At 48.5% G+C, this 27,771-nt stretch overlaps 1 protein-coding gene across 1 annotated transcript in view; it reads right to left on the bottom strand.

The window, feature by feature from the left end:
* The window catches only part of STX12 (syntaxin 12), a 33,158-nt gene extending 7,086 nt beyond the window's left edge, over positions 1-26,072 (bottom strand). Inside the window, exons 1-3 of the mRNA XM_077837874.1 lie at positions 25,867-26,072; positions 17,017-17,086; positions 7,547-7,646 (exon numbers count right to left, since the gene is read on the bottom strand). Coding sequence (XP_077694000.1) covers positions 7,547-7,646; positions 17,017-17,086; positions 25,867-25,987 — 291 coding nt within the window. The 5' untranslated portion in view covers positions 25,988-26,072. The remainder of the gene's footprint in view (positions 1-7,546; positions 7,647-17,016; positions 17,087-25,866) is intronic.
* Between the last annotated feature and the right edge of the window lie 1,699 nt (positions 26,073-27,771).

Below are 27,771 nucleotides of genomic sequence, written 5' to 3'. Positions count from 1 at the left end.
GGAGGCCCCTATCTCCAGTGTTCAGACAGATTACCCAGTCCAGCCCTTGCCAATAACCGATCATTCCCTACCGTGGAGTTCTCTAGTTTGCTCTAGTCTAGTTTTAAATTTAGAGAGCGAGGAGACTTCTGCAGACAATTCCAGAATCTAGTATATTGCAACCCATTATTCCTAGTCATACCACATATACTTCACTAAATCAGCCAGTCTCCTTAGGTTAACAAGTTTCAGACACCTGAAGGTCTAAGTCCCCTGCAGATCCCTCAGTAACTCATTTAGTCAAATTAGAAGAATTTAACCCCATCTTTTCCTGGTAAGTGAATCCTACAAAAGCTGGGGGATGGTCAGCAACTTTCTTCACGTTCCCTCTACTTTGTCAATATTTCTTTTAATATGGAATAGTGTGTTCCCTATGTGGTTACAACAGAGCTGTACATGGGGACTGACCTTCCTGTTCCATAAACTGCCTCTGTATGCAGCCCTAGGCCTGGTCTACTTAAAATTTAGGTCAACATAGCTACTTCATACATCACTCAGGAGTGTGAAAATGTCACATCATTAAGAGCCATAGCTACACCGACTTAACCCTTGCTGTAGACGTAGCTAGGCTGATGGAAGAATGCTTCCGTTGATTTAGCTATCACTGTTCGGGGAGGTGGATTTAATACAGTGATGGAAAACCCCCTCTGTCGCTGTAGGAAGTGTCCACACTTCAGCACCGTAGCTGTGCTGCTGTTGCATCCATAATGTCGACAAGCCCCTAGAGTGCTGCATCATCCACAATACAAGATTGCATCTAGTTTGCAGCCTATTATCCCTTCATCTCGTGGGATCACTGCTTTCCTTGTCTGTGTTTCAGCTTGTTTTTCTCCAGATTTATTAGCTACATTTCCCTCCAAGGCCAGTCTCATTTTACTTTTTCCATATTTCTCGTATTTGTTTAGTTTGGTTGATTTCTGTCCTCATTAGGGTTGAGCTCTTCCCTTTTTGGTATCATGTACTAGTTTCATTGAACGTGCCACGCATGCCCCTCTTCCAGCTCATTAAGGATGTTAACTAAGATCAGGGCAGATGTGTGTGGTACCCACTGTACAGGTTTCCTATAACTTGAGACAGTACTGTTTATCACCCAATTTATGATCCTTCAGTCAGCTCTTATCCACATTTCAACATTCCCATTAAGCAAATACGAATAATTTTTCAAACAGGTTCATGAGAAGGCATTTGATTCAGTAGCATAATCCAATGATGCCTGTTCAGACAGTTAAAAATTGCAGCCCTTTCTTCTGGGAAGAATCTTGCCATACTGATTCAGGCTTTCATGAACTCTTGGCTGGGTTGCTGCAAAGTAATTATTAGCACTTCCAGCAAGAGATATTCATACCATTGCAACTATTACTCCATATGTAGGGCCCTACCAAATTCACAGTCCATTTTGGTCAATTTCACGGCCACAGGATTTTAAGAATCGTAAATTTCATGATGTCAGCTATTTAAATCTGAAATTTCACAGTGTTGTAATTTTAAGGATCCTGACCCATAAAAAAGTTGTGGGGAGGGGGTCACAAGGTTATGGGGGGCGGGGGTTGCAGTACTGCTACCCTTACTTCTGTGCCGCTGCTGGCAGGGTGCTGCCTTCAGAGCTGGGTGCCCGGCCAGCATCTGCCGCTCTCCAGCCACCCAGCTCTGAAGGCGCAGAAATAAGGGAGGCAATGCTGAATCCCTCTAAAATAACTCGCAATCCCCTCGCAACTCCCTTTTGGATTTCGGCCCCCAATTTGAGAAACGCTGGTATCCTCTGTGAAGTCTGTATAGTATAGGGTAAAAGCACACAAGAGACCAGATTTCACAGGCAGTTACGCGTTTTTTATGGCCGTGAATTTGGTAGGGCCCTATTCATATGGCAGCATAACTTGTCAAGGACTTCTTGTCCACTAGACGGAAACTGAATTGCACATGTTGAATGACTATACAAAGCATGGATTTTCAGTCTTACTTACAATGGTATTTAAGCCTTTAAATAAAGGATCAGGTTGAGGCAACATCTGCTGCCCCATATCCACTGCAGATTATCCTGTAACGGCATTTTGAAGACAAGATTTTCCTTCACTGAGCACTCTTCCCATGGATATGCCTCAGCACATGAGCATCACCCCTGCAGTCAAGGCTCAAAACGGCATCCTTTATCACTGAATTTAGCAGGAGAGAGCTTGGGGCTTACCTATTTAAGGTTTATATTTTGTTTATTCCAGGCCTGTCTTCTTAGTTTCTATGGAGATGTGTCACCTTTTGTTGTGTGTTAGAGACGCGAAACCTTTGGGCAGGGAATCTCATAAGATGACTACAGCTTCCCACTACCTTCCCCCGGAAAGGCAAGGGGATTCAAATGCACATTAGAATTATAAAGAGACTTGATGTTGGCCAACAAATGGTCCACTATGCAGCATTTTGGTACAATTTTGCATTGCCTATAATTTAGCTTCTTCACCAGTCAGCTATCCCTTACAGCAAACAGTATCTGAAAAGCCATTTAGAAGCTAAGTAACAGTTCTGAATACACAGCCCAATTATATTTTGATGCTATAGCACTGCCATAAGGCCAGGGGAGAGTGGGCGAAGGGCAGAGCCACCATATAGCAATACTGAGCCCCTTGTACAAGCAGCTCTGCAACACGAGTGCAAGAATGGCTATACTGGGTCAGACCAAAGGTCCATCCAGCCCAGTATCCTGTCTACCGACAGTGGCCAATGCCAGGTGCCCCAAAGGAAGTGAACCTAACAGGTAATGATCAAGTGATCTCTCTCCTGCCATCCATCTCCACCCTCTGACAAACAGAGCCTAGGGACACCATTCCTTACGCATCCTGGCTAATGGCCATTAATGGACTTAACCTTCATGAATTTATCCAGTTCTTTTTTTAAACCCTGTTATAGTCCTAGCCTTCACAACCTCCTTAGGCAAGGAGTTCCACAGGTTGGCTGTGTGTTGTGTGAAGAAACACTTCCTTTTCTTTGTTTTAAACCTGCTGCCCATTAATTTCATTTGGTGCCCCCTAGTTCTTATATTATGGGAACAAGTAAATAACTTTCCCTTATTCACTTTCTCCACACCACTTGTAATTTTATATACCTCTATTATATTCCCCCTTAGTCTCCTCTTTTCCAAGCTGAAAAGTCCTAGCCTCTTTAATCTCTCCTCATATGGGTCCTGTTCCAAACCCCTAACCATTTTAGTTGACCTTTTCTGAATGTTTTCTAATGCCAGTATATCTTTTTTAAGATGAGGGGACCACATCTGTACGCAGTATTCAAGATGTGGGTGTACTATGGATTTATATAAGGGCAATAAGATCTTCTCCATCTTATTCTCTATCCCTTTTTTAATGATTCCTAACATCCTATTTGCTTTTTTTGACTGCCGCTGCACACTGCATGGACGTATTCAGAGAACTATCCAGGATGACTTCAAGATCTTTCTCCTGATCAATTGTAGCTAAATGAGCCCCCATCATATTGTATGTATAGTTGGGGTTATTTTTTCCAATGTGCATTACTTTACATTTATCCACATTAAATTTCATTTGCCATTTTGTTGCCCAATCACTTAGTTTTGTGTGATCTTTTTGAAGTTCTTTACAGTCTGCTTTGGTCTTAACTATCTTGAGCAGTTTAGTATCATCTGCAAACTTTGCCACCTCACTGTTTACCCCTTTCTCCAGATCATTTATGAATAAATGCATCCAAGAGTGCTGAAGGAATTGGCGGCTGTGATTGCAGAGCCATTGGCCATTATCTTTGAAAACTCGTGGCGAACCGGGGAAGTCCCGGATGACTGGAAAAAGGCTAATGTACTGCCAATCTTTAAAAAAGGGAAGAAGGAGGATCCTGGGAACTACAGGCCAGTCAGCCTCACCTCAGTCCCTGGAAAAATCATGGAGCAGGTCCTCAAAGAATCAATCCTGATGCACTTGCATGAGAGGAAAGTGATCAGGAACAGCCAGCATGGATTCACCAAGGAAAGGTCATGCCTGACTAATCTAATCGCCTTTTATGATGAGATTACTGGTTCTGTGGATGAAGGGAAAGCAGTGGATGTATTGTTTCTTGACTTTAGCAAAGCTTTTGACACGGTCTCCCACAGTATTCTTGTCAGCAAGTTAAGGAAGTATGGGCTGGATGAATGCACTATAAGGTGGGTAGAAAGCTGGCTAGATTGTCGGGCTCAACGGGTAGTGATCAATGGCTCCATGTCTAGTTGGCAGCCGGTATCAAGTGGAGTGCCCCAAGGGTCGGTCCTGGGGCCGGTTTTGTTCAATATCTTCATAAATGATCTGGAGGATGGTGTGGATTGCACTCTCAGCAAATTTGCAGATGATACTAAACTGGGAGGAGCGGTAGATACGCTGGAGGGGAGGGATAGGATACAGAAGGACCTAGACAAATTGGAGGATTGGGCCAAAAGAAATCTGATGAGGTTCAATAAGGATAAGTGCAGGGTCCTGCACTTAGGATGGAAGAATCCAATGCACCGCTACAGACTAGGGACCGAATGGCTAGGCAGCAGTTCTGCGGAAAAGGACCTAGGGGTGACAGTGGACGAGAAGCTGGATATGAGTCAGCAGTGTGCCCTTGTTGCCAAGAAGGCCAATGGCATTTTGGGATGTATAAGTAGGGGCATAGCGAGCAGATCGAGGGACGTGATCATTCCCCTCTATTCAACATTGGTGAGGCCTCATCTGGAGTACTGTGTCCAGTTTTGGGCCCCACACTACAAGAAGGATGTGGATAAATTGGAGAGAGTCCAGCGAAGGGCAACAAAAATGATTAGGGGTCTAGAACACATGACTTATGAGGAGAGGCTCAGGGAGCTGGGATTGTTTAGCCTGCAGAAGAGAAGAATGAGGGGGGATTTGATAGCTGCTTTCAACTACCTGAAAGGGGGTTCCAAAGAGGATGGCTCTAGACTGTTCTCAATGGTAGCAGATGACAGAACGAGGAGTAATGGTCTCAAGTTGCAGTGGGGGAGGTTTAGACTGGATATTAGGAAAAACTTTTTCCACTAAGAGGGTGGTGAAACACTGGAATGCGTTACCTAGGGAGGTGGTAGAATCTCCTTCCTTAGAGGTTTTTAAGGTCAGGCTTGACAAAGCCCTGGCTGGGATGATTTAACTGGGAATTGGTCCTGCTTCGAGCAGGGGGTTGGACTAGATGACCTTCAGGGGTCCCTTCCAACCCTGATATTCTATGATTCTATGAATAAGTTGAATAGGATTGGTCCTAGGACTGACCCTTGGGGAACACCATTAGTTACCCCTCTCCATTTTGAAAATTTACCATTTATTCCTACCTTTGTTCCCTGTCTTTTAACTAGTTCTCAATCCATGAAAGGCTCTTCCCTCTTATCCCATGACAACTTAATTTACATAAGAGCCTTTGGTGAGGGACCTTGTCAAAGGCTTTCTGGAAATCTAAGTACACTATGTCCACTGGATCCCCCTTGTGCACATGTTTGTTGACCCCTATCAAAGAACTCTAATACATTAGTAAGACATGATCTCCCTTTACAGAAACCATGCTAACTTTTGGGCAACAATTTATGTTCTTCTATGTGTCTGACAATTTTATTCTTTACTATTGTTCCAAGTAATTTGCCTAGTACTGACGTTAGACTCACCGGTCTGTAATTGCCAGGATCACCTCTAAAGCCCTTCTTAAATATTGGCGTTACATTAGCTATCTTCCAGTCATTGGGTACAGTAGCTGATTTAAAGGACAGGTTACAAACCATAGATAATAGTTCCACAATTTCATATTTGAGTTCTTTCAGAACTCTTGGGTGAATGCCATCTGGTCCCGGTGACTTGTTACTGTTAAGTTTCTTAATTAATTCCAAAACCTCCTCTAGTGACACTTCAATCTGTGACAATTCCTCAGATTTGTTACCTACAAAAGCCGGCTCAGGTTTGGGAATCTCCCTAATATCCTCAGCCGTGAAGACTGAAGCAAAGAATTCATTTAGTTTCTCTGTGATGACTTTATCGTCTTTAAGTGCTCCTTTTGTATCTTGATCGTACAGGGGCCTCCCTGGTTGTTTAGCAGGCATCCTGCTTCTGAGGTACTTAAACATTTTGTTATTACCTTTTGAGTTTTTCGCTAGCTGTTCTTCAAACTCCTTTTTGGCTTTTCTTATTACATTTTTACATTTAATTTGGCGTTTTTTTCATTTAATTTTTAATTTACATTTACATTTAATTTGGCATTTAATTTGCAAGTTTCTGGTAAGAAGCTGGAGAAATCTGGAGCTGGAACAGGCCTTCTGTTTCCTCTGGGTATGTCAGCCTGCTACAAAACCAGCACCCATGGCTTTCTATGGCTTGCAGGATCCAGATAGCTAGGGAAAGTTTCCATGCAGGGTTTACCAAACCAGCAGTCTGCAGAGCACTTCCTGATGGTCTGCAGAGAGTTGGCTGGTCACACAGTACTGGTTTCTCTTCCTTTTTTCCATCTACTAAACTACAACGGGACAGCAAAAGATGCATTACATGGAAAGTGTGAGGAAAACCATGTACACAATTGCTGTATTTACCACTGGGATGTTAGCTTGCTCAGTGGGAAGGAGAAGTGGTCTGTACTGTGGTATGCAAGGGAAGGGAGTCTCTTAAGATATGTTCCACATGACAGACTTTGAAAAATCCCAGTTCTAATAATACCTCCTGTATGGAGAGGGAGAAATGTGGGGTCAGCAGACATTCCCTAGGGAGAGGCACAATCTGGAAATTCATTTTTGTATTTTAAACACATAGCCAAGGGCTGCCTGCTCATTTCTCTAACTGGGTCATTTACACTTCGGAATCATTACACACAGAGTGTTACAGCCCGCAGCTATGGATGCCCTCTGACATACTGCTCTTTCAAGTGGTGGTTCACTATGAGTGCACTGTGGAACTCCTACTGCCCTGCAGCAGTGTCCACACAGGATATAAGTGTGCAGCAAGCCGGTGCGCTGTAGAGTCACACCCTGGCTTGCTGTGCATTAACGTCCATTGTGGGCAAGGTCTAATTCAATGGCAGAGCCAGAATTAGAACTCAGAGGTTCCAGGATCATTCACCCATGGTAAACACATGAGACAGCTGCTGATCAGGATGCCAATGGATTAAAAACCCTCTTCTTTACACAAAGACTTCTTAGTTTACACTATACCAAGAAGCCTGTCACCATCACTGTGACAGAATGGTCACAGATCCAGGCTGTGTTCCAATCTCTTTTGGAATAAAGTCTCAGCACAGAAATCCATGCATGTTGAAAGTCAAACTTTGTGTTCTCGTTTGTGTCTGTAGATGGGGCACTGAGCACTCCCTGTCTCCACTCACCGTTTTAAAGCATCCCTACAGTTCTGCTCTCTTTAGACAGAAGCCACCCTATCAGGTAACCTAGATTTGCTAGTTCATACTTATCCTGTAATGACACAAGTTAGTGTGTTTCTTTCTTAAGAAAGTATTAGGATTTTTTTTTCTTCCTTTCCACTAAAGCTTCACCCCCACAAACCTGTTCAGAAGCAGATAAGGGAAGTGGCAGAGATCCCAGCTCCTTTAGGTACTCATTTGTCTCCTTGGCGAGCCGGTTTGCAGAATGCTGTAACTGTTGTCTAAAATAAAAATACAAGCTTATGTAGTTTCCTCTGAATTAAGTTGCTAGTATAGTCACCAAACAATTAACAGTTGTCACCGTACCACATAAGGGTTCCAAAATCCTGCACATTTAAGTGGCACACTATGACAATTCAAATGATTGCAGCTCTATGTTTACAACTGTCAGGTTATCCCATGAAGTTCCACCTGCACTTATGACACTAAATAATATTAGGAGTTCCATGCCAAGAGGGAAGAGAATTCTTAAGAGTCTACAGAAGCTTATTAGTATCAGAATCAAATAACTAGAATAGTCTCTACCTGACAAGTCCCAAGGACCATTTCCTGGGTAAGGAGTTGCAGGCATTATAAACACTGCATAGCAGACAGCACCTTCCTGTGTTCAAGGTGACAGGAGGAATAGACTTCTAGCTTTTGTATTAGGGTGCATTTGTAGCTTCAGTTTGCACATATTTTGTTGACATGTTACTTAAAGGGGACACAGTCTAGCTATATTAAAAATAGTATTTAAGGTCATTTCAGGTCTACATCTGCTCTAGACCCCTACCAAACCTTGTGGTTCAGCAGTCACTTTAAGATGTTTCTTTCCTCCTTATTGCTGTAAGGCAGTGGTTCTCAACCAGGGGTCTGAGACCCCCTGGGAGCTGCGAGCAGATTTCAGGGGGGCCGCCAAGCAGGGCCAGCATTAGCCTCACTGGGGCCCAGGACAGAAAGCTGAAGAGCCCTGCTGCATGGGGTTGAAGCCTGGGCCCTGTGCCCTTCCACCCGAGGCTGAAGCCGAAGCCTGAGCGATGTAGCTTTGTGGGGGCTCCTGTGACATGAGGACCCCCAGGCAAGTGGCCTGCTTGCTACCCCCTAATGCTGGCCCTGGCTTTTATATGCAGAAACCCCATTATTGAGGCACAAGTGGGCCGTGGAGTTTTTATAGCATGTTGGGGGGAGGCCCTCAGAAAGAAAAAGCTTTTCGGGGGGAGGGATAGCTCAGTGGTTTGAGCATTGGCCTGCTCAACCCAGGGTTGAGAGTTCAATCCTTGAGGGGGCCATTTACGGATCTGGGGCAAAAATTGGGGATTGGCCCTGCTTTGAGCAGGGGGTTGGACTGGATGACCTCCTGAGGTCCCTTCCAATCCTGATATTCTATGATTCTATGAACCCCTGCTGTAAGGGGCACAAAAAACCTGGGAAAATGGCATACATCATGAAACAGCAAGAATGAGAATATCAAGTGCATAGAACAGCTGCTTATTCAAATCTTTCCACTAACCAGCCAGGGAAAACATTTTTAGACAGAAGTGTAATTCTTTAAATGCTGACTGGGTCCCATTTGCTTTGGTTTCCAATTTTTGCTTCGTGGTTTTGCTTTCATTTTGGTGACCATGAACAATGATTACTCTGCCCATGGTAACGTGACACACAAGCCCTGGCAGTTGCGGGGTGGGGGAGAAAAGAAAATTGGCTTTTCAGTTAGTGGTTACATTGGGTGTACCATAGATTTACAAGACAGGTTTCTGGAACCTATGAATACTATTGTCCCAGTAAGTTAGGATGGTCCCAGAATGCTTTGCTATAAGAAGTCATGATCCTCTATAATAGACAGCCAACCATAACCTATGGAAAGTCCTCAGTTGCACAAACACTGTTCTGCTTTAGCATACACAGACAGTTCACCACTGGAAACGCTACACATCATTAGTATGCCTACCGTAAGATCTACATTAAACTCATGTTACAAAGTTTCCAGACACATTGCTGTAATTTGTTGTGTCTTCTGCCCTAGGAAGGAGGATCTGGAAGGAATTCATTCATTAACCACCTGCCACATATACACAGAACATAGTGGTGGGTCAGAGCATAAGATGGGAAAAGGAAGGAAAGGGATACAAAAAAAAAGCACAAGGCAATAAGTTCATTGCATGCCCATAAGACACCAAGAGGAAAGTTATCAACCATATAGTCCAATTGATGTACATGACAAAGCAGTCAGGTTTAGCAGAGTTTGTGTTGCCTCATTGCATATTCTAGCCCACAGTAGGTAAACTATAGTGGTGCTTGAGAAGTTAACTTGATGGTTGCGTTGACTATGATTTCCCTGCATTTTTGTACCAATACACTTGAAGTGTCACCCTAGGAAGCACTATTTGTTAAGCACCAATAATCCCTTCAAGTGAAAGCTGAGGGTTTTTCTATAACAGAACAACATTAACTGGAAACTAGATTAATTAGACTGCCACCAATGATTAGTTCTTTAATCCAGCCATTAAATCCAAATCAAATCAACTATGATCTAGTTGAAGCACTCAAGCATTAGCAGCTGTGTCCTCTTTATATTCTGAAAAAGTTTAGAATGTTCTGCACTTCATATGGAATATTACAAACATGTTCCATATCCAACCAGGCCTCTCTTATACATGGCAGCCTTCAGATTTGTACTGAGCAGCTCGGAATGACAACGCAGAGAGGGCAGGAAGAGAGGGGGCTCCCTTTTATAAATAGTAACCTTGTTACTAGCAGAGTTGGCTGGAAAATGGAAATCCCATCCTGTGACAGATTTCATCTGACACATTTTTCATCCCAAAAAGAGAAAAGTCAAAACTATCAGATTTTTCATGGGAAGGGATTTCCAGAAAACTCTGTTTGGGGAGAGCCAAACCAGAAGCTTTTGCCTTTCTGTCTGGCCACCTGGAAGGCTCTTTGCCTACAGGCAGAAACTGAAACTGACTAAAGCCTTCCAGGCAGGCAGGCAGTCAGCCAGCCAGGGAGCCTTCATTTAGATTTTCCTGATGGAGAGCTGAAACTACCCAAGAAAACTGAAGTTTCCCCCTGGGTAATTTGGGAGAAAAAGAGGGAACATATTCCATTGGAAAATCGTTCTAATGTAAGACTCCTGATCAACTCTAGTTACTAGGCAGTTTTGAAATTATTAGCCCAAGATAAACATGCCCGTGAGGGGATTACTTCTGACATTCCTTACCCAGGTCAGAATTGAAAACCTGCTACTTCTATGAATATAAGTGGTACAACCTGTACTGGTCAACGCTGAGTGCTGGGCACTGGTTAATTACCCCAGAAACCTCAGGAAGCGCCAACAGCTTCGGGCAGATGAGCGCCTGGGGAGGGTAGTGGAACCCTTGATGGAGAAAATGCCATCAAAAGGCGGATGAGCAAATTCACTCAATGTTTTTGCCAATGACATCCTCACAGGACAGATTGGGCCCTTCAGCTGTAGCGGATAACCTATAGAATCATAGAATATCAGGGTTGGAAGGGACCTCAGGAGGTCATTTAGTCCAACCCCCTGCTCAAAGTAGGACCAATCCCCAATTAAATCATCCCAGCCAGGGCTTTGTCAAGCCTGACCTTAAAAACTTCTAAGGAAGGAGATTCCACCACCTCCCTAGGTAAGATTCTACCACCTCCCTATCTAGGAGTGGCGCCCCGAAGGGCAGGCAGATGGAAGATCTCCTCTGCACTGGCAACTCCTGCAGCACAGCTGGTTCCAAACGTATCAACTCCCGTCCTTCCTTTGGTCCAAACCAGTGAAGTCAAGAGGGGGGATGCTGACACATGGGCAAAGCAGGGCCTCCACATCAACTGCCTAGACCATTGCAGCCACATCACATGGAAAGGACACTCCATCCTTGCTGGCAACATGGTCACAACATGGAAGGTGGCAGTTACGGGTTATATGCTCTCACTTGATTGGCGTAGAGGAGGGTGCCACAGGTCACCTTCAATGGTGGGAGGAATCACTGTGTTCCATTGGTCAACCACCGCCCGCCACAAAGCCAGGCAGCCCCTGGACAGTCAGGTGCTGACCCGCCATGGTCTGTCTGCCTCATGGGGTGCATGGGGCTAGACCAAAAGTTGAAAGGCAGACTGAAACCTTGGTTTCTTATTTTTGCCAAATACAAGAATTTTCCAGCTTGGAAGCTGGAATGTTCGGACCATGTGTCCGGGATTTACAAATGATGACCTACAATACACAAGCAGCATACAGAAGTCAGCTTTGATAGACCATAATCTGTACAAACTCAGTGTTGACATTGCAGCACTTCAGGAAACAAGACTTGCAGATGCTGGTTCTGTCCAACAGACCAATTACACCTTCTTTTGGCAAGGTAAAACCAGTGAAGAAAATTGTCTGCACGGTGTCGGTTTCGCTGTGAGAAACAAGTGGGTAAAGCTCCTAGAAACACCCATTGGGAAGTCGGAGCGTATCATCTCACTTAAACTTCAGACGACCATCAGCTCTGTGAACATTATTAATGCCTATGCACCAACACTCAAATCTAACCTGAGGAGGATATATTATATGACTCTTTGCATCAAGTCATCAAAAGAATACCATCAAATGAGCAATTTTTCCTCCTTGGTGACTTCAATGCAAGAGTCGGTACAGACAACAACTCATGGCCAGATTGCCTAGACATTTTGGCATTGGCAAAATGAATGAGAATGGGCAAAGACGTCTTGAATGCTGCCCCCAACCCAAATGTGCATTACCAATTCGTATTTTACAGGAAAAGAGTGCCACAAAGTATCATGGCGACATCCACGATCAAGCCACTGGCACCAATTAGCCCTCGTTATCATCAGGAGGAAAGATCTACCCTTCGTGCAGAACACTCACGCATTCCACAGTATTGACTGTGACATTGACCACTCCTTGAGTATTAGCAAAGTGAAGATTACAGCCAAGAAGCTAGACAGAGCAAAACCTAGGCCCAAGCCCCAAATCAATGCTATTAACACTGCAAACCAGAGGAAATGTCAGAAGTCTGTGAAGACTTTTGAACTTAGCATGCATGCGAAATCATTACCCGAGGAGGTAGAGGAATCTGGGGAAGATTTAAGAACAATCCATGAAGTACATAAAGGGTGGTTACAAGGAGAAGGGAGAAAAATTATTGTTCTTAACCCCTGAGGATAGGACAAGAAGCAATGGGCTTAAAGGCTGGTTTAGGTCGGACATTAGGAAAAACTTCCTAACTGTCAAGTGGTTAAACACTGGACTAACTTGCCTGGGGATGTTGTAGAATCTCCATCATTGGGAATTTTTATGAACAGGTTGGACACACACCGGTCAGGGATGGTCTAGAGAATACTTAGTCCTGCCTTGAGTGCAGGGGATTGGACTAGATGACCTCTCGAGGTCCCTTCAAGTTCTATGATTCTATGGAACAGCTTTAGCTACGTTGGGAACACAGCCTATCTGGAACACAAGAAACCAACAAAGTACCAAAGTGAGACTTCAACATGCAAAAATTGAGGTACAGCAAGCAAGCAGATGTTTTGCAAATCATTACTGATCAAGGTCTGTGAAGAGATACAGACAGCCTCAGACACAGGAAACCTCAAAGTCATGTATGATGGCCTGGAGAAAGCTCTAGATCCCACACTGTCAACAAGGTTGCCACTCTCAAATTGCACAGCAGTGAAATCATTATAGATTAAAGCAAGCAGTTGTCATGTTGGGTTGAACACTATTTAGAGCTATACGCACAAGAAAGGAACACCACCAGCAAATCACTAGACCAAATGCCAACTCTACAGGTCATGCCAGAGCTAGATGTGGAGCCCACTGTAGAAGTGGGCAAGTGGCAAGTCTCCTGGAAAAGATGGCATCCCAGCAGAAATCCTCAAGTGCGGGAAAGACAGCCTATTACCATATCTTCTTCAGCTGCTACTTAAATGCTGGAAAAAAGGCGAGGTACCACAAGAGATGTGTAACGCAAACATCATCACGTTGTGTAAAAATAAAGGCGAAAAGGTGATTGCAACAACTACATGGGTATCTTGCTACTAAGCGCAGCAGGAAAAGCTTTTGCAAAAGTCATCTTAGTGCGCTTACAACAGCTGGCGAATCGTGTCTACCCTTAATCACAGTGCAGATTCAGGGTTGGAAGATCAACTATAGACATGATGATATTTTCTCTGCATCAACTCCAGGAAAAGTGCAGAGAGCAAAACCGACCATTGTACATTGCCTTTGTGGACCTAACCACACAGTAAGCAGAGCAGGTCTATTTGCAATACTAGAAAAGATAAGATGCCCACCAACCTTGTTAAGTCTTATACATTCATTCCACAACAACATGAGAGCACCCATCCAGTTTGACGGTCCACTTCAGACAGCTTTGAGATGAAAAGTGGAATAAAGCAAGAATGTGTTCTTGCCCCACGCTCTTTTGAATCTTTTTGGTACTCTTGAACTGTGCGTGGACATGTTTAAGGACATGAAAGATGAAGCGTATAAAAGATCAGATTGGCTGGAATAGTTTGAAGAGTTTCCTAAGTCAAAAAGATGCTAATCAGAGAACTTGTATTTGCTGATGATGCTGCCCTCATAGCCCACAATGAGGATCTACTACAAGAACTCATGGACCACCTTTCAAGTGCCTGTCAGGCATTTGCTCTCACCATCAGCATCAAGAAAATGGTTGTATTAGGAAAGGGGGTTCCACAAGATCCTTCGATTACCTTAAACGCAAACCAGCTAGTAGTCGTCCAAAAGTTCAGCTGTTAGGTTCTACAGTGACCACCAACCTCTCACTTGAGGAAGAACTAAATGCTCGCATTGCAAAGGCTGCCAACACCTTTAGCAGACTAACTAAAATAGCATGGAACAACTCAGAGCTTGCCATCAAGACCAAAATTCTAGTGTACCAAGCTTGTGTCCTCAGCGCTCTCATGTATAATGGGGAAACATGGACAACTTATGCTCATCAGGAGAAAAGGTTAAACAGTTTCCATCTACGTTGTTTACACTGTATACTCAACACCAAATGGCAGGATAAAGTCACCAATGCAGAAATTCTTCAAAGGTCAAATTCACCAAGTGTGACAGCCCTGCTCAAGCAAAGATGACTGCACTGGCTGGACCCTCTGAGTAGGTTGGAAGACGGATGCATACCCAAGGACATGCTATACAGGGAGCTATCAGAGGGAACAAGAACAATAGGATGTCCCAAGCTCTGCTATAAAGACACATGCAAGCGAGATATGAAGGAATTTGGAATTGATCCTGACCATTGTGAAATCTTGGCAAGTGATTGTAACAAGTGTCATTGTGTCCATCAGGGAATAGAAGCTGGCTCCTACAGCTTGAAGAATAAAGAACCCAGAGGAAGCAAGCAGCTCTCAACCAAGATACATACATTTGCAATAATTGCCAAAGATCATGCAAATCTTGGATTGGCCTATTCAGTCACATGAGACATTGTAAACCATCTACATCATAGCCTGCAATTCCGACAGTCTCTCATAGATGAAAGGATGCCAACAAGCCTTATCCAAGAGATTTCTTTGCACTGGAGTAAACCCAATGCAAATAAAATTGGTTATTTCTTTCATAGAATCTCTAACATGACATTCTATGGCCATTTAGTTCACCTCTGGGTGTCAATGCAGGATTCTTCACTGCACATTTTCTAGTATTTGATCAATTCTAATTTTAATGTCCAGAGCAACTGAGCTTCTTCCATTTCCTTTGGGAGATCATTCCATTATCAGGCGACCTCACACTTGAGAAGGTTTTCATTTGATTTTTCCTTTTAATAATTTCCTCTTATTACTCCTAAGTTATTTTTCTACCACTCTGCTGCTTACACCCTTCAATTATTTGTATGCTTCTGTACACCTGTAGTCATTGCTTAGGACATGTCTACACTACAGAGTTTTGTCAACTAAAGTTATGCTGCTTTAATTAAACCATTGTTGCATGTCCACACTGTGCTCCTTGTGTCGGCAGAGCACATGCACACTAGCAGCTCTTGCATCGACACAGAGCAGTGCACTGTGGGTAGCTATCCCACTGTGCAATTGGCTATCCCATCGTGCAATCCCACAGTGCACTGTGGGTAGCTACCCCACTGTGCAATTGGTGCTTTGGGAAGGTTTTGCAATGCCTCATGGGGCAGGCACAGAGTCACATGATGCAGGTTTCTTAATCCCATCATTCCATGGGCATCCTACTAGATTGCCAGCTGCTTTTCATCTGAAGTGCGTGTGGGGGAGAGGTAGGGCGTGTGTGTGTGTAGAGACAGAGACAAACTGTATATTGGGAGAGTGTAAGAGAAAGTGGGGGAGGAGTGTGTATGTGAAAGAGACAGTGTGTGTTGGGGAAGTGTGCGTGCTGGGGGAAGAGTGAGTCTGTCAGCATGCTGTCTCTAAATTTAGACAGCAACCAGAAGCAGTCAGTCCTGAGGCAGGGAGAGGGAGATGCCACCAACATCAGCCCCCACCTCCATCCCCAGCTCAGCACAGCAGTCTCCCTCCCGCCTCCTACAGCAGCAACCTGCTTGCTGCGGTGTTCCCAGTGCAGGGAAGAGCAGGATTCCACATTAACGATTTGCTCTTCGCTGCCAGAACGGAGCAGCACACTCAGCTGTCAGAACTTCCTGGAGCTCTGAAAGGGGAGAGGCGTATGGCTTTGTAGCTGGAATCCAGGGCAGCCAAGTTCATAACAATGAGCAGAGCGGTCACTGTGGGTATTGTGGGATACTGGGGGAAGCCAGTTATGGCGACAGAACGAACAGCTGCGTCTACACTGGTGCTTTGTCATTTTAAAATTGCTGAAAAAAGCTTTATGCCTCTCGTTGAGGTGGTTTTATTTTGTTGCAAAATAGGAGAGTTTTGCTGACAAAACTAGCTTTGCAATGCCTACACCTCCACTGTTTTGTGTGGTGTAGACAAGGCCTCAGACGATCTATGTGTAATTGCCTTAGGTCAGACCCTCCATCCCCTCTGAGAACGTTGGTTGTTCTATCTGAACTCCCTGTGGTTTGTCATCCAGTGGCGTATTCTTCTCTACAGCGTTTAAAGTTATATTTGGCATTTTGATTGCCATATCTTATTGCTGCTGATCATTCTCTTGCCTAGTCTTTTGATATTACAGGTGTCTCTCCCCCTTCAGAATATTATCTTCTCATTACTTCTCCTAATTTAGGATCCAAGAATTTTGTTAGCGTGATATTTACTCTCTCTTCTAAATCATAAATGAAGCTTAAAATAGTTTCAGCTCCATCACAGATCCTGCTCTAATCTGCAGAAGCCTGAACACAGCTTGATACATGGCTGTTAATTCCCCTTGTTTATGACCTTTCAACCAGTTTTTGGTCCATAGCAAGCAGATATGAATGGCTTTTGACCCCAGTACACTACCAAATTCCCTTCATCCACCAAGTTAGCCTTTTTGGGAGAACTAGAGTCAGTTTACGCCCTGCCACACCACACCACACCCCGCCTCTACTGCCACCCTCCCACCATGCAGAGTTTTGCTCAGGATACTGCTCACTAACCAGAACAGACCCAGTCCATTTCCATCATCCACATGCACACTTACATGTTTGTTCAGCTAATACTTACAGGTTTTCCTGCAATTTGCTGGAGTCCTGTTTGGTTCCAAGCTGGCTCATCAAATTCTTTATCTGAGAAGCTGAGGAAAAGAGTTTACAATGGCTTGGTGATTTGTAAGGCAAGGCAAGACCATTTTAAAACAACACATTAGACTCCTTCTGGTTATTTTTCTTGAAGTTCCCCTTCTAGCTGCATTACCATCTCTCCCATAGAAATGTTGCTATCAAAGTTTTGTTGAAGTAAGGCTTGCCCACCTCTTTAAAATGGACCTGTACCTGTTGTCTCAATCTAGATGGAATAAATGGGCCAAAGATGTTAACTTAACCCAGTCATTGTCCAACATTAAATAGTATTAAACAAGGTCTGCTTAGTACCATGGCAAATAGCATTAAAAACATTAAGGAGTCCGGTGGTTAAAAACATTGTAACCTTTTATTAAAGATAAAGAAAAGAAGGAAAAAGAGTGAACGCATTAGAAAAGTAAAATATTAAATAAGTCTTCCATTTTAACATCCCATGTTCCCTTTCCCTTTAACTGGAGAGGGTTGTAGAAGGAAACCCAGCCCCGCCCTCAGTTTGACAGTCTCTGTGAGGTGTCAGATGGCAATAACTGTCCTTTTGGGGAAGAGAGAAAGTAATTGAGAGGGGCTGGAGTTGTTATTGCTGCTGTTAAAGTTCAATCCCATTTAATCTCAGGTGGTGCTGGGATTCAGCAGGAGCTGGTAGGGGTGGGGATGTCATCAGGGTCGCTCTCTCGGGCCTGGTCTGGGTATCTCTCTGGATCAGAACAACAAGGGCCACGTGTCCCACCAAACGCAGCCAGGAGGGGAAGCTTGCTTCGGTAACCCCCGTCTGTTGTTTTCCTCAAAATCTCTTTATTTAAGGACTCAAAAGGGAAGTGATGGGTAAAATAGCCAATCCCCTTATTTTGTACACCGATTAGGCCTACTAGTGACACACCAATTTTGGCTAATAAATTTCCGGTTCTACATCTCCTGTTTTTAACCAAGCATGGTATCAAAACACTCCTTGAATTATATCAATGTGGCCTTTTTTGTTTGGGTTGATTTAGTCTCTCTGGTTCTCTTGCACATTTATTACATTCTTTATTGAAAATAACTTGACCTACTTTCCATGCTAAATTTCTAAGCAGGCAAAAGTTATAGACCAATTGTCACAACAGAACTTACCCTAAATGCTTTTTGTTAGACCAAGTGGGGGTGTTTGAAGTAGTCTAGTCATTGATTTGTAGAATGCTTACAAGTGACTAGAGCTTTACCAAAGGGTTTAATAAAATAAATTTAGAAAGTCACATTTCTGAGTTTACCTGTTGATACAGACATCTAGTATTGCTATAAGAGAGAGGAAAGTTATTTCTCCATTTTGTTTACTTTAGACCAGTGGTTTTCAAAGGTATTTGACCGGCCCTCCTTCTTTATGTTGCAGTTTACGTGCCCCTCCCCCCCAAGCACACATACTGCCACCCGGCTCTAAAGGCAGAGCGGAGAGCAGCAGCTGCTGGCCAGGCACCCAGCTCGGAACACAGTACTGCACCAGCAGAAGCACAGAAGTTAGGCTGGCAAAGTGGTATTTGTCAATATCACTTTTCACACCAGACTTGGTGCCCATTGCTACCCTTACTTCTGCGCTTCTGCCGACAGCCCACCACGTCCAGGTGAGGGATTGTGGGGAGGGAAGGAGAGCCTGAGCCCAGGTGGCAGGGATCCCTGCCTCCCGGGTATGCACAACTCTTCTGCACAAGGCCCAGCCACCCAGGGCTGAGAGCCAGAACTATAAAAAAAACAAAACAAACAAAAAGCATACAGCCTGCGCCTCCCTTGACACATTCCCACGCATCCTTGGGAAGTCTGCCCCACAGTTTGAGAACCACAGCTTTAGACAAAAAGTGCTTTCAATAGTCAGTTTCATTACAATCAATTTTTCCTGTGTGTGTTCGTGAAAGACAGCAAGAGGGGAGAGAAAACAGTTACAAACACAAAAAACATGGTTGTGAAGTTGCTGAAGTTATAAGGGACTCAGAGGCAGGTGCACAAGACTACTTTAGACCCCTTTTTTTTTTTTTTAAATGGAGTAGTTTAAGTTCATGGTATACCTCTAAGCACTGTGGAAAAACCTCAAGTAGCTACCCTTACCTATTACACCCAGCTCCAGCCCCCAGTATGACAGTTTTGGATCTGAACAACAGGAGTCGTTCACGACTTCTTAGCAAGCAGTGTGAAAATCTGAATAAACTTACAGGACAGATATTGCCTTCATAGCACTGGCCTAATGAAGAGTCTGAATTGGACATTCAGCCAGTAAAATGATCTGTTCCATGCAGAGTTTCCCCCAGCACGGTTTTTCGCCTGTGATGTTACCAACAAAACATGCTTGTCATCAGTGGAAGCAGGAGACAGCAGCCACTGACTTTGGAGGAGTATGAGCATTTCTGGTACTCTAGAGGGCTGTTCTACTTGAGCTATTAGAATACTGTGTAGTTGCAGGTCATCTTTGAAAATGAGTATCGCATTGGGAAGGAGGAAGAATTTTAGAAGATGTATGAAAAACAACTTGCATTTAAGTGGGCTGAACACGATTCTTCCAGTCCTACTTCTTCTTGTTGACTATTTCAGTTACAATCTTGTTACAATGGGATCAGAATGTATATGAACCCTGCCACTATTATCTTTTGAGAACAACTGAGAGTCAGAATGGAGAGTGACAAGTGAATCAATTCCATCATACCAGAAGAATGTTAGGCCTAGTCTACACAAAGGAAGTTGCACTAATTTAACTAAAACTGTTTGTAAATCAATTTAGTTTTAATTGGTGTGACTTCTTCATTTGGATTGCGTCTTGGATCAAGTCACTTATGTTGGGTTTGGTCATGAGCCATACTGGAGTGTATTTAAACTACACTGATTTGCATTTAACAATGTCCTTTTAATGTAATGCCTAGCGGCACATATAGTACAGTGTGGCTTTATGGAATAATTAAATACTGGAAACTCAAAGCCTTGCCTGGGTAGCATGCTGATTTCCTGGAGTTCGATTAGTTCTCACAGTACACAGTTTGTGTAGTGAACTCCCCATGCACTAGTCTGAATACCTACCCGAAGGAGCCGGACATCACAGATTTCATGCCAGAACAACTATTGTGATCGGTCACAAGTCCAACATCTTCTAGAGAATCATAGAACTTGAAGGGACCTCAAGAGATCATCTAGTCCAGTCCCCTGCACTCAAGGCAGGACTAAGTATCATCTAGACCATCCCTGACGGGTGTTTGTTCAACCTGCTCTTAAAATTCCTCAATGATTGAGATTCCACAGTCTCCCTAGGTAGTTTATTCCAGTGCTTAACCTCTCAGAGTTAGGAAGTTTTTCCTAATGTCCAACCTAAACCGCCCTTGCCGCAATTTCGTAGAATCATAGAATAATAGGGTTGGAAGAGACCTCAGGAAGTCATCTAGTCCAACCCCCTGCTCAAAGCAGGACCAACACCAACTAAACCATCCCAGCCAGGGCTTTGTCAAGCCGGGCCTTCCAACACCTCCCCAGGTAATCCATTCCAGTGCTTCACCACCCTCCTAGTGAAATAGTGTTTCCTAATATCGAACCTAGACCTCCCCTACTGCAACTTGAGACCATTGCTTCTTGTTCTGACATCTGCCACCACTGAGAACAGCCGAGCTCCATCCCCTTTGAAACCCCCCTTCAGGTAACTGAAGGCTGCTATTAAATCCCCCCTCACTCTTCTCTTCTGCAGACTAAATAACCCCAGTTCCCTCAGCCTCTCCTCATAAGTCATGTGCCCCAGCCCCCTCATCATTTTTGTTGCCCTCTGCTGGACTCTCTCCAATTTGTCGACATCCCTTCTGTAGTGGGGGGGACCAAAACTAGACGCAATACTCCAGGTGTGGCCTCACCAGTGCCGAATAGAGGGGAATAATCACTTCCCACAATCTGCTGGCAATGCTCCTACTAATACAGCCCAATACGCCATTGACCTTCTTGGCAACAAGGGCACCCTGCTGACTCATATCCAGCTTCTCGTCCACTGTAATCCCCAGGTCCTTTTTTGCAGAACTGCTGCTTAGCCAGTTGGTCCCTAGCCTGTAGCGGTGCATAGGATTCTTCCTTCCTAAGTGCGGGACTCTGCACTTGTCCTTGTTGAACCTCATCAGATTTCTTTTGGCCCAATCCTCTAATTTGTCTAGGGCCCTCTGTATCCTATCCCTACCCTCCAGTGTATCTACCTCTCCTCCCAGTTTAGTGTCATCTGCAAACTTGCTGAGGGTGCAACCCACACCATCCTCCAGATCATTTATGAAGATATTGAACAAAACCAGCCCCAGGACCGACCCTTGGGGCACTCCACTTGATACCGGCTGCCAACTAGACATGGAGCCATTGATCACTACCCGTTGAGCGCAACGATCTAGCCAACTTTCTATTCACCTTATAGTCCATTCATCCAGCCCATACTTCTTTAACTTGCTGGCACATTAACACGTTGACTGTTCCCGATCCCCTTCCTCTCCTCCAAGTGCTTCAGAATGGATTCCTTGAGAACCTGATCCATGATTTTGCCGGGGACTGAAGTGAGGCTGACTGGTCTGTAGTTCCCCAGATTCTCTTTCTTCCCTTTTTTAAATATGGGCACTATATTTGCCTTTTTCCATTGTCCGGGACCTCCCCTGATCGCCACGAATTTTCAAAGATAATGGCCAATGGGGGAAATTGACTACAATGAAATTTACTACTGAAAGCACTTTTGGTCTAAAGTAAACAAAATGGAAAAGTAACTTCTCTGTCTGTTACAATAATATTAGGCATTTGTATCAACAGATAAACTCAAGTGTGACTTCTAAGTTGATGGTGCCCCTTTATTTTATTTAAGGCCTTTGATAAAACATGTATGCCTTGACTATTTTTAGAAACTCTTGTGCTAGTCCCACACCCCATGTACTGCTCTGTGTTGGCACTAGTCAGGAGTAATGATCTAATACGGGGCATAGCAGGAGGAGGATTCTATTCTGTTTCATCCAGCTGGTCATGAAAAGAATTAAAGCAAGGCAACACAAGAGAAGAGACAGACAGGTGAATGGGTGGGCAAGAAAACAAGAAAAAACACACTATTTTTGTCTTATAGATATGAAGCGAAGTTCGGCAGCATGCCACCTGAATTGTGCCATCAGTACATATTGTTTATTGTACTGATTGTACAACAAAAATGTTTAAAGGTCTAGAGAAGGTGATCTATGAGGGAAGATTGAAAAGATTGGGTTTGTTTAGTCTGGAGAAGAGAAGACTGAAAGGGGACATGATAACAGTTTTCAAGTATATAAAAGGTTGTTACAAGGAGGAGGGACAAAAATTATTCTTCTTAACCTTGGAGGATAGGACAAGAAGCAATGGGCTTAAATTGCAGCAAGGGCGGTTTAGGTTGGATATTAGGAAAAACTTCCTAACTCTCAGAGCGGTTAAGCACTGGAATAAATTGCCTAGGGAGGTGGTGGAATCTCCGTCATTGGGGATTTTTAAGAGCAGGTTGGACAAGCACCTGTCAGGGATGGTCTAGATAATACTTAGTCCTGCCTTGAATGCAGGGGACTGGACTAGATGACCTCTCAAGGTCCCTTCCAGTTCTATGATTGCTAAGGGCCCAGTCCTCCAAACCCTTACTCAAGATAAACTTGAGCTTAAGAGTGCTTCTGTGCAGAATTGTGTTGTACAAACAAAAATTTATAGCACTTCAGGGATGAATCCTGATCTGGGTATCTGGGCAAGAGGATAATAATCCTGCAATCCCCTAAGTGCAAGATCAGGCCACAAGTTGGCCACCTAGTTTGTCTGATGTTCTGCTCTCATGGAGTTAGCTAGCGGGATAAACAGCAAGTTGACAAGGACCCTTGATTTTTCATAAGGAGTGAAAGGGCTACAGAAGGAGGTAAGATTTGTGGCATCAGGTTCTCCCCTTGCTGGCCTGCAGTGGAAGCGGTTTTTGTTTCACGTTTATAAATGAAACTGATTACTAAAATATTGAGCTGAGGGTTCTGCAATTTCTACTGGTACTTGATGAAAAGAGTTGTAAGCACGTTTGTTTCACTTTAGATAAGAAGTACACAAATTCTGTGCTAACTAGCAAGTGCTGCTGGTCAGGGAAGCCTTCACTGTCTCATGGGAGGAAGAGAAGCAGACACCGTAATGGAGGGAAGTCAGGGGCTGATGAAGAGAACTTCCAGGAAAACAAGTCCCTTGGAAAGTCAGGAATGGCCTAGCTGGTGTTAAGCCAGAGTGTCACCATAGTGTCAAGGGATGACCAGCTGTTGCAGCAACAGGGATGGTTAGTCTGACAAAGCACACTGATGACATGGCCAAATTACAAGGGAGCTGCCTGTGGTTGATTGACTTCCTTCCCGGGCTGTGTTCAGTTACTTCAGGTCACTTAGATACCTGCTGCCTTTTTAGATTTTAGAAATTCCATATAACTGCTTCCAAGAGAGCAGCAGAAACTCTCCTGCAGACAATCAACTGCCTAGTAAGAAATACATGATTCCAATTAGTTATCTACTTTCGAATTTTAATGCCAACATTCAGTATTTTCCTACACTGGGAAAGAGGTGAAGAGGACACTGCAATGCAAAGAGAGACTAAAGACAAGGATGGAGAAGAAAATCAAGGAAACAGTGAGGCAACGTCTGGGGTGCAGTATGAAGCAGCAGCAAGGGGGGGAAGCTGCAGGAAGAGTTACTGACAAGGGGAGCAGGGCGGGAAGGGGCGTGTCAGGGGCAGCTGGGAAGGAGTGTCAGCAGCAGCACTTCCACGGCTGGGATGGAGAGGAACCAAGGCTGGCCAAAGCCCGGGGCCCTGGGGCAGCAGGAGAGGGGCTCGGGCGGGGGGGCCGGGCCCGAGGGGCTCGGGCGGGGGGCCGGGTGGCGGCGGGGAGGGGGGGCCGGGCCCGAGGGGCTCGGGCGGGGGGCGGGGCCGGGCCCGAGGGGCTCAGTCGGGGGGGGGGGCCGGGCCCGAGGGGGGGCCGGGCCCGAGGGGGGGCCGGGCCGAGGGGCTCAGTCGGGGGGGGGGGGGCCGGGCCCGGGGGGGGCCGGGCCCGGGGGGCTCAGTCGGGGGGGGGGGCCGGGCCGGGCCCGGGGGGGCCGGGCCCGAGGGGCTCAGTCGGGGGGGGGGGGGCCGGGCCGGGGGGGGGCCGGGCCCGAGGGGCTCAGTCGGGGGGGGGGGGGGCCGGGGCCCGAGGGGGGGCCGGGCCCGAGGGGCTCAGTCGGGGGGGGGGGGGGCCGGGCCCGAGGGGGGGCCGGGCCCGAGGGGCTCAGTCGGGGGGGGGGGGGGCCGGGCCCGAGGGGGGGCCGGGCCCGAGGGGCTCAGTCGGGGGGGGGGGGGGCCGGGCCCGAGGGGGGGCCGGGCCGAGGGGCTCAGTCGGGGGGGGGGGGGGGGCCGGCCCGAGGGGGGGCCGGGCCCGAGGGGCTCAGTCGGGGGGGGGGGGGGCCGGCCCGAGGGGCTCAGTCGGGGGGGGGGGGGGGGGCCGGGCCCGAGGGGGGGGGCCGGGCCCGAGGGGCTCAGTCGGGGGGGGGGGGGGGGCCGGGCCCGAGGGGGGCCGGGCCCGAGGGGCTCAGTCGGGGGGGGGGGGGGGGCCGGGCCCGAGGGGGGGCCGGGGCCCGAGGGCTCAGTCGGGGGGGGGGGGGGGCCGGGCCCGAGGGGGGGCCGGGCCCGAGGGGCTCAGTCGGGGGGGGGGGGGGGGCCGGGCCCGAGGGGGGGCCGGGCCCGAGGGGCTCAGTCGGGGGGGGGGGGGGGGGCCGGGCCCGAGGGGGGGCCGGGCCCGAGGGCTCAGTCGGGGGGGGGGGGGGGGCCGGGCCCGAGGGGGGGCCGGGCCCGAGGGGCTCAGTCGGGGGGGGGGGGGGGCCGGGCCCGAGGGGGGGGCCGGGCCCGAGGGGCTCAGTCGGGGGGGGGGGGGCCGGGCCCGAGGGGGGCCGGGCCCGAGGGCTCAGTCGGGGGGGGGGGGGGGCCGGGCCCGAGGGGGGGCCGGGCCCGAGGGGCTCAGTCGGGGGGGGGGGGGGGGCCGGGCCGAGGGGGGGCCGGGCCCGAGGGGCTCAGTCGGGGGGGGGGGGGCCGGGCCCGAGGGGGGGCCGGGCCCGAGGGGCTCTGTCGGGGGGGGGGGGGGCCGGGCCCGAGGGGGGCCGGGCCCGAGGGGCTCAGTCGGGGGGGGGGGGGGCCGGCCCGAGGGGGGGCCGGGCCCGAGGGGCTCAGTCGGGGGGGGGGGGGGCCGGGCCCGAGGGGGGCCGGGCCCGAGGGGCTCAGTCGGGGGGGGGGGGGGCCGGGCCCGAGGGGGGGGCCGGGCCCGAGGGGCTCAGTCGGGGGGGGGGGGGGCCGGGCCCGAGGGGGGGCCGGGCCCGAGGGGCTCAGTCGGGGGGGGGGGGGCCGGGCCCGAGGGGGGGCCGGGCCCGAGGGGCTCAGTCGGGGGGCGGGGGGCCGGGCCCGAGGGGGGCCGGGCCCGAGGGGCTCAGTCGGGGGCGGGGGCCGGGCCCGAGGGGGGCCGGGCCCGAGGGGCTCAGTCGGGGGGGGGGGCCGGGCCCGAGGGGGGGCCGGGCCCGAGGGGCTCAGTCGGGGGGGGGGGCCGGGCCCGAGGGGGGCCGGGCCCGAGGGCTCAGTCGGGGGGGGGGGGGCCGGGCCCGAGGGGGGGCCGGGCCCGAGGGCTCAGTCGGGGGGGGGGGGCCGGGCCCGAGGGGGGGCCGGGCCCGAGGGGCTCAGTAGGGGGGGGGGGGCCGGGCCGGCGGGGAGGGGGGGCTGGGCCCGAGGGGCTCAGTCGGGGGGGGGGGGCCGGCGGAGGGGGCCGGGCCGCACTCACTGCACTGAGCGATGCGCTGCACGTTGGCGCTGCAGGTCTGGATGATGCCGCTGAAGTCCCGGGGCGGAGGCTGCCCCTGGGGGCCCCCGGGCCGGCGCGCGTCCAACGGGCCGTAGGACATGGCGGGGCCGGGCTGGGGCCAAGCGGTCCGGGGCGGGCAGCCGGGAGAGCAGCTGGGCAGAGCACGGCCTCACCCACCGCGCGTGCGCCCTAGCGCCCGGCACAAGGCACCGCCCTCCCCCACGTGGCGCATGCGCGCTCGCGGCCCCGTCTCCGCGGCCCGAGTGCTTGGGCCCCATGGTTACGGGGGACGCGGCGTGAGGGCGGGGCCGCCCCGCCCGGAGCCCAGGGGCGGTGCCCGCTGCCGGGCGGGCCAGCCAGAGCCTGCGCGGGGCGGGGCCGCGGGGTGGGGGCGGGGCCGCGGGCGCGGACTCTCTGAGGCGCCGGGCGAAGCGGGCCGGGGGAGGGCGAGCCGGGCGCGGGCCGCCGGGGGGGCCGGTCTGGCCGGGGGGGCCGCCGGGCTCGGGTGCGGCCGCCGGCGTCTCACGGAGCAGGGGAGAGGCGCGCGCGGCTGGCGCGTGGGTGGCGGGTGACTTGGGGAGCCGGGGGCGGGCGCTGGAAGATCCCCAGAAGTGGGGGGCCCGTCCCCGCCTGGTCTCCTCCGCCTGCCCCCCTCCCGGCCACCCCCCGCCCGGGGGGCGCGGCGCTGCGGGCAGGGGGTGAGGGGGAAGCGGCGCGGCGCGGGCGGGGCCTCGGGGCCGCGCTGTGGTGTGGGCGCCGGGGGACCCCTCCCCACCCTTCTGCGGGCAGCGCTCCCCAGGCGTCCGGCCGGCCCCTGCCCAAGGGGGGGTGCTCCCCATCTGGCCTTGTTCGCCCAGTCTGGAGAGGCTCAGCCTCCCCAGTCTCTTACACACTGCTGCCCATGCCCCCTCCAGCTGTGGTGTCCGCAATTCAAAAAGCATATGGATAAATTGTAGAGGGTTCAGAGAAGAACCACAAGAATGATTAAAGGGTTGGAAACCCTGCTGTCTAGTGACAGATTCCAGGAGCTCAATCTGTGTAGCTTAAGGCAAAGGTTAAGGGGTGACTTGTTTACAGTGTGAGTACTAACACCGGGAACAAATATTGATAAGAGGCTTTTCAATCTAGCACAGAAAGGTATAACACAGTCCAATGGCTGGTAGTTGAAGCTAGACAAATTCAGACGGGAAATAAAGCTTAATTTTTTGACAGTGAGGGTAGTAAATCATTGAACAACTTAACAAGGGTCATGGTGGGTTCTCCATCACTGACAATATTTAAGTTAAGACTGGCTGTTTTTCTGAAAGATCTGCTCTCAGAATTATTTTGGGGAAATTCTATGGTTTTTGGTATACAAGAAGTCAGACTAGGTTATCACAACAGTCACTTTTGGCCTTGGAATCTATGAAGTGGACCATACCAAATTCATGGTCCATTTTGGTCAATTTCAGGGTCATAGGATTTTAAAAATGGCAAATTTCATTATTTCAAAAAGAAAAGGAGTACTAGTGGCACCTTAGAGACTAACCAATTTATTTGAGCATAAGCCTTTGTGAGCTATAGCTCACTTCATCGGATGCATACTGTGGAAAGTGTAGAAGATCTTTTTATACATACAAAGCATGAAAAAATGGGTGTTTACCACTACAAAAGGTTTTCTCTCGCCCCCACCCCACTCTCCTGCTGGTAATAGCTTATCTAAAATGATCACTCTCCTTACAATGTGTATGATAACCAAGTTGGGTCATTTCCAGCCCAAATCCTACTCTACTTGCTGACCTAGAACAACGCTTCCTCAGCTCTCGTCCCCTAACGCCCCTACTCTACTTGCGCTATATTGATGACATCTTCATCATCTGGACCCATGGAAAAGAAGCCCTTGAG

The sequence above is a fragment of the Eretmochelys imbricata genome, chromosome 19, assembly GCF_965152235.1.
Source record: "Eretmochelys imbricata isolate rEreImb1 chromosome 19, rEreImb1.hap1, whole genome shotgun sequence".
In the NCBI taxonomy this organism is placed as follows: Eukaryota; Metazoa; Chordata; order Testudines; family Cheloniidae; genus Eretmochelys; species Eretmochelys imbricata.
Note: the sequence above shows the minus strand (reverse complement) of the source record. Positions and strands in the feature narration are given on the sequence as shown.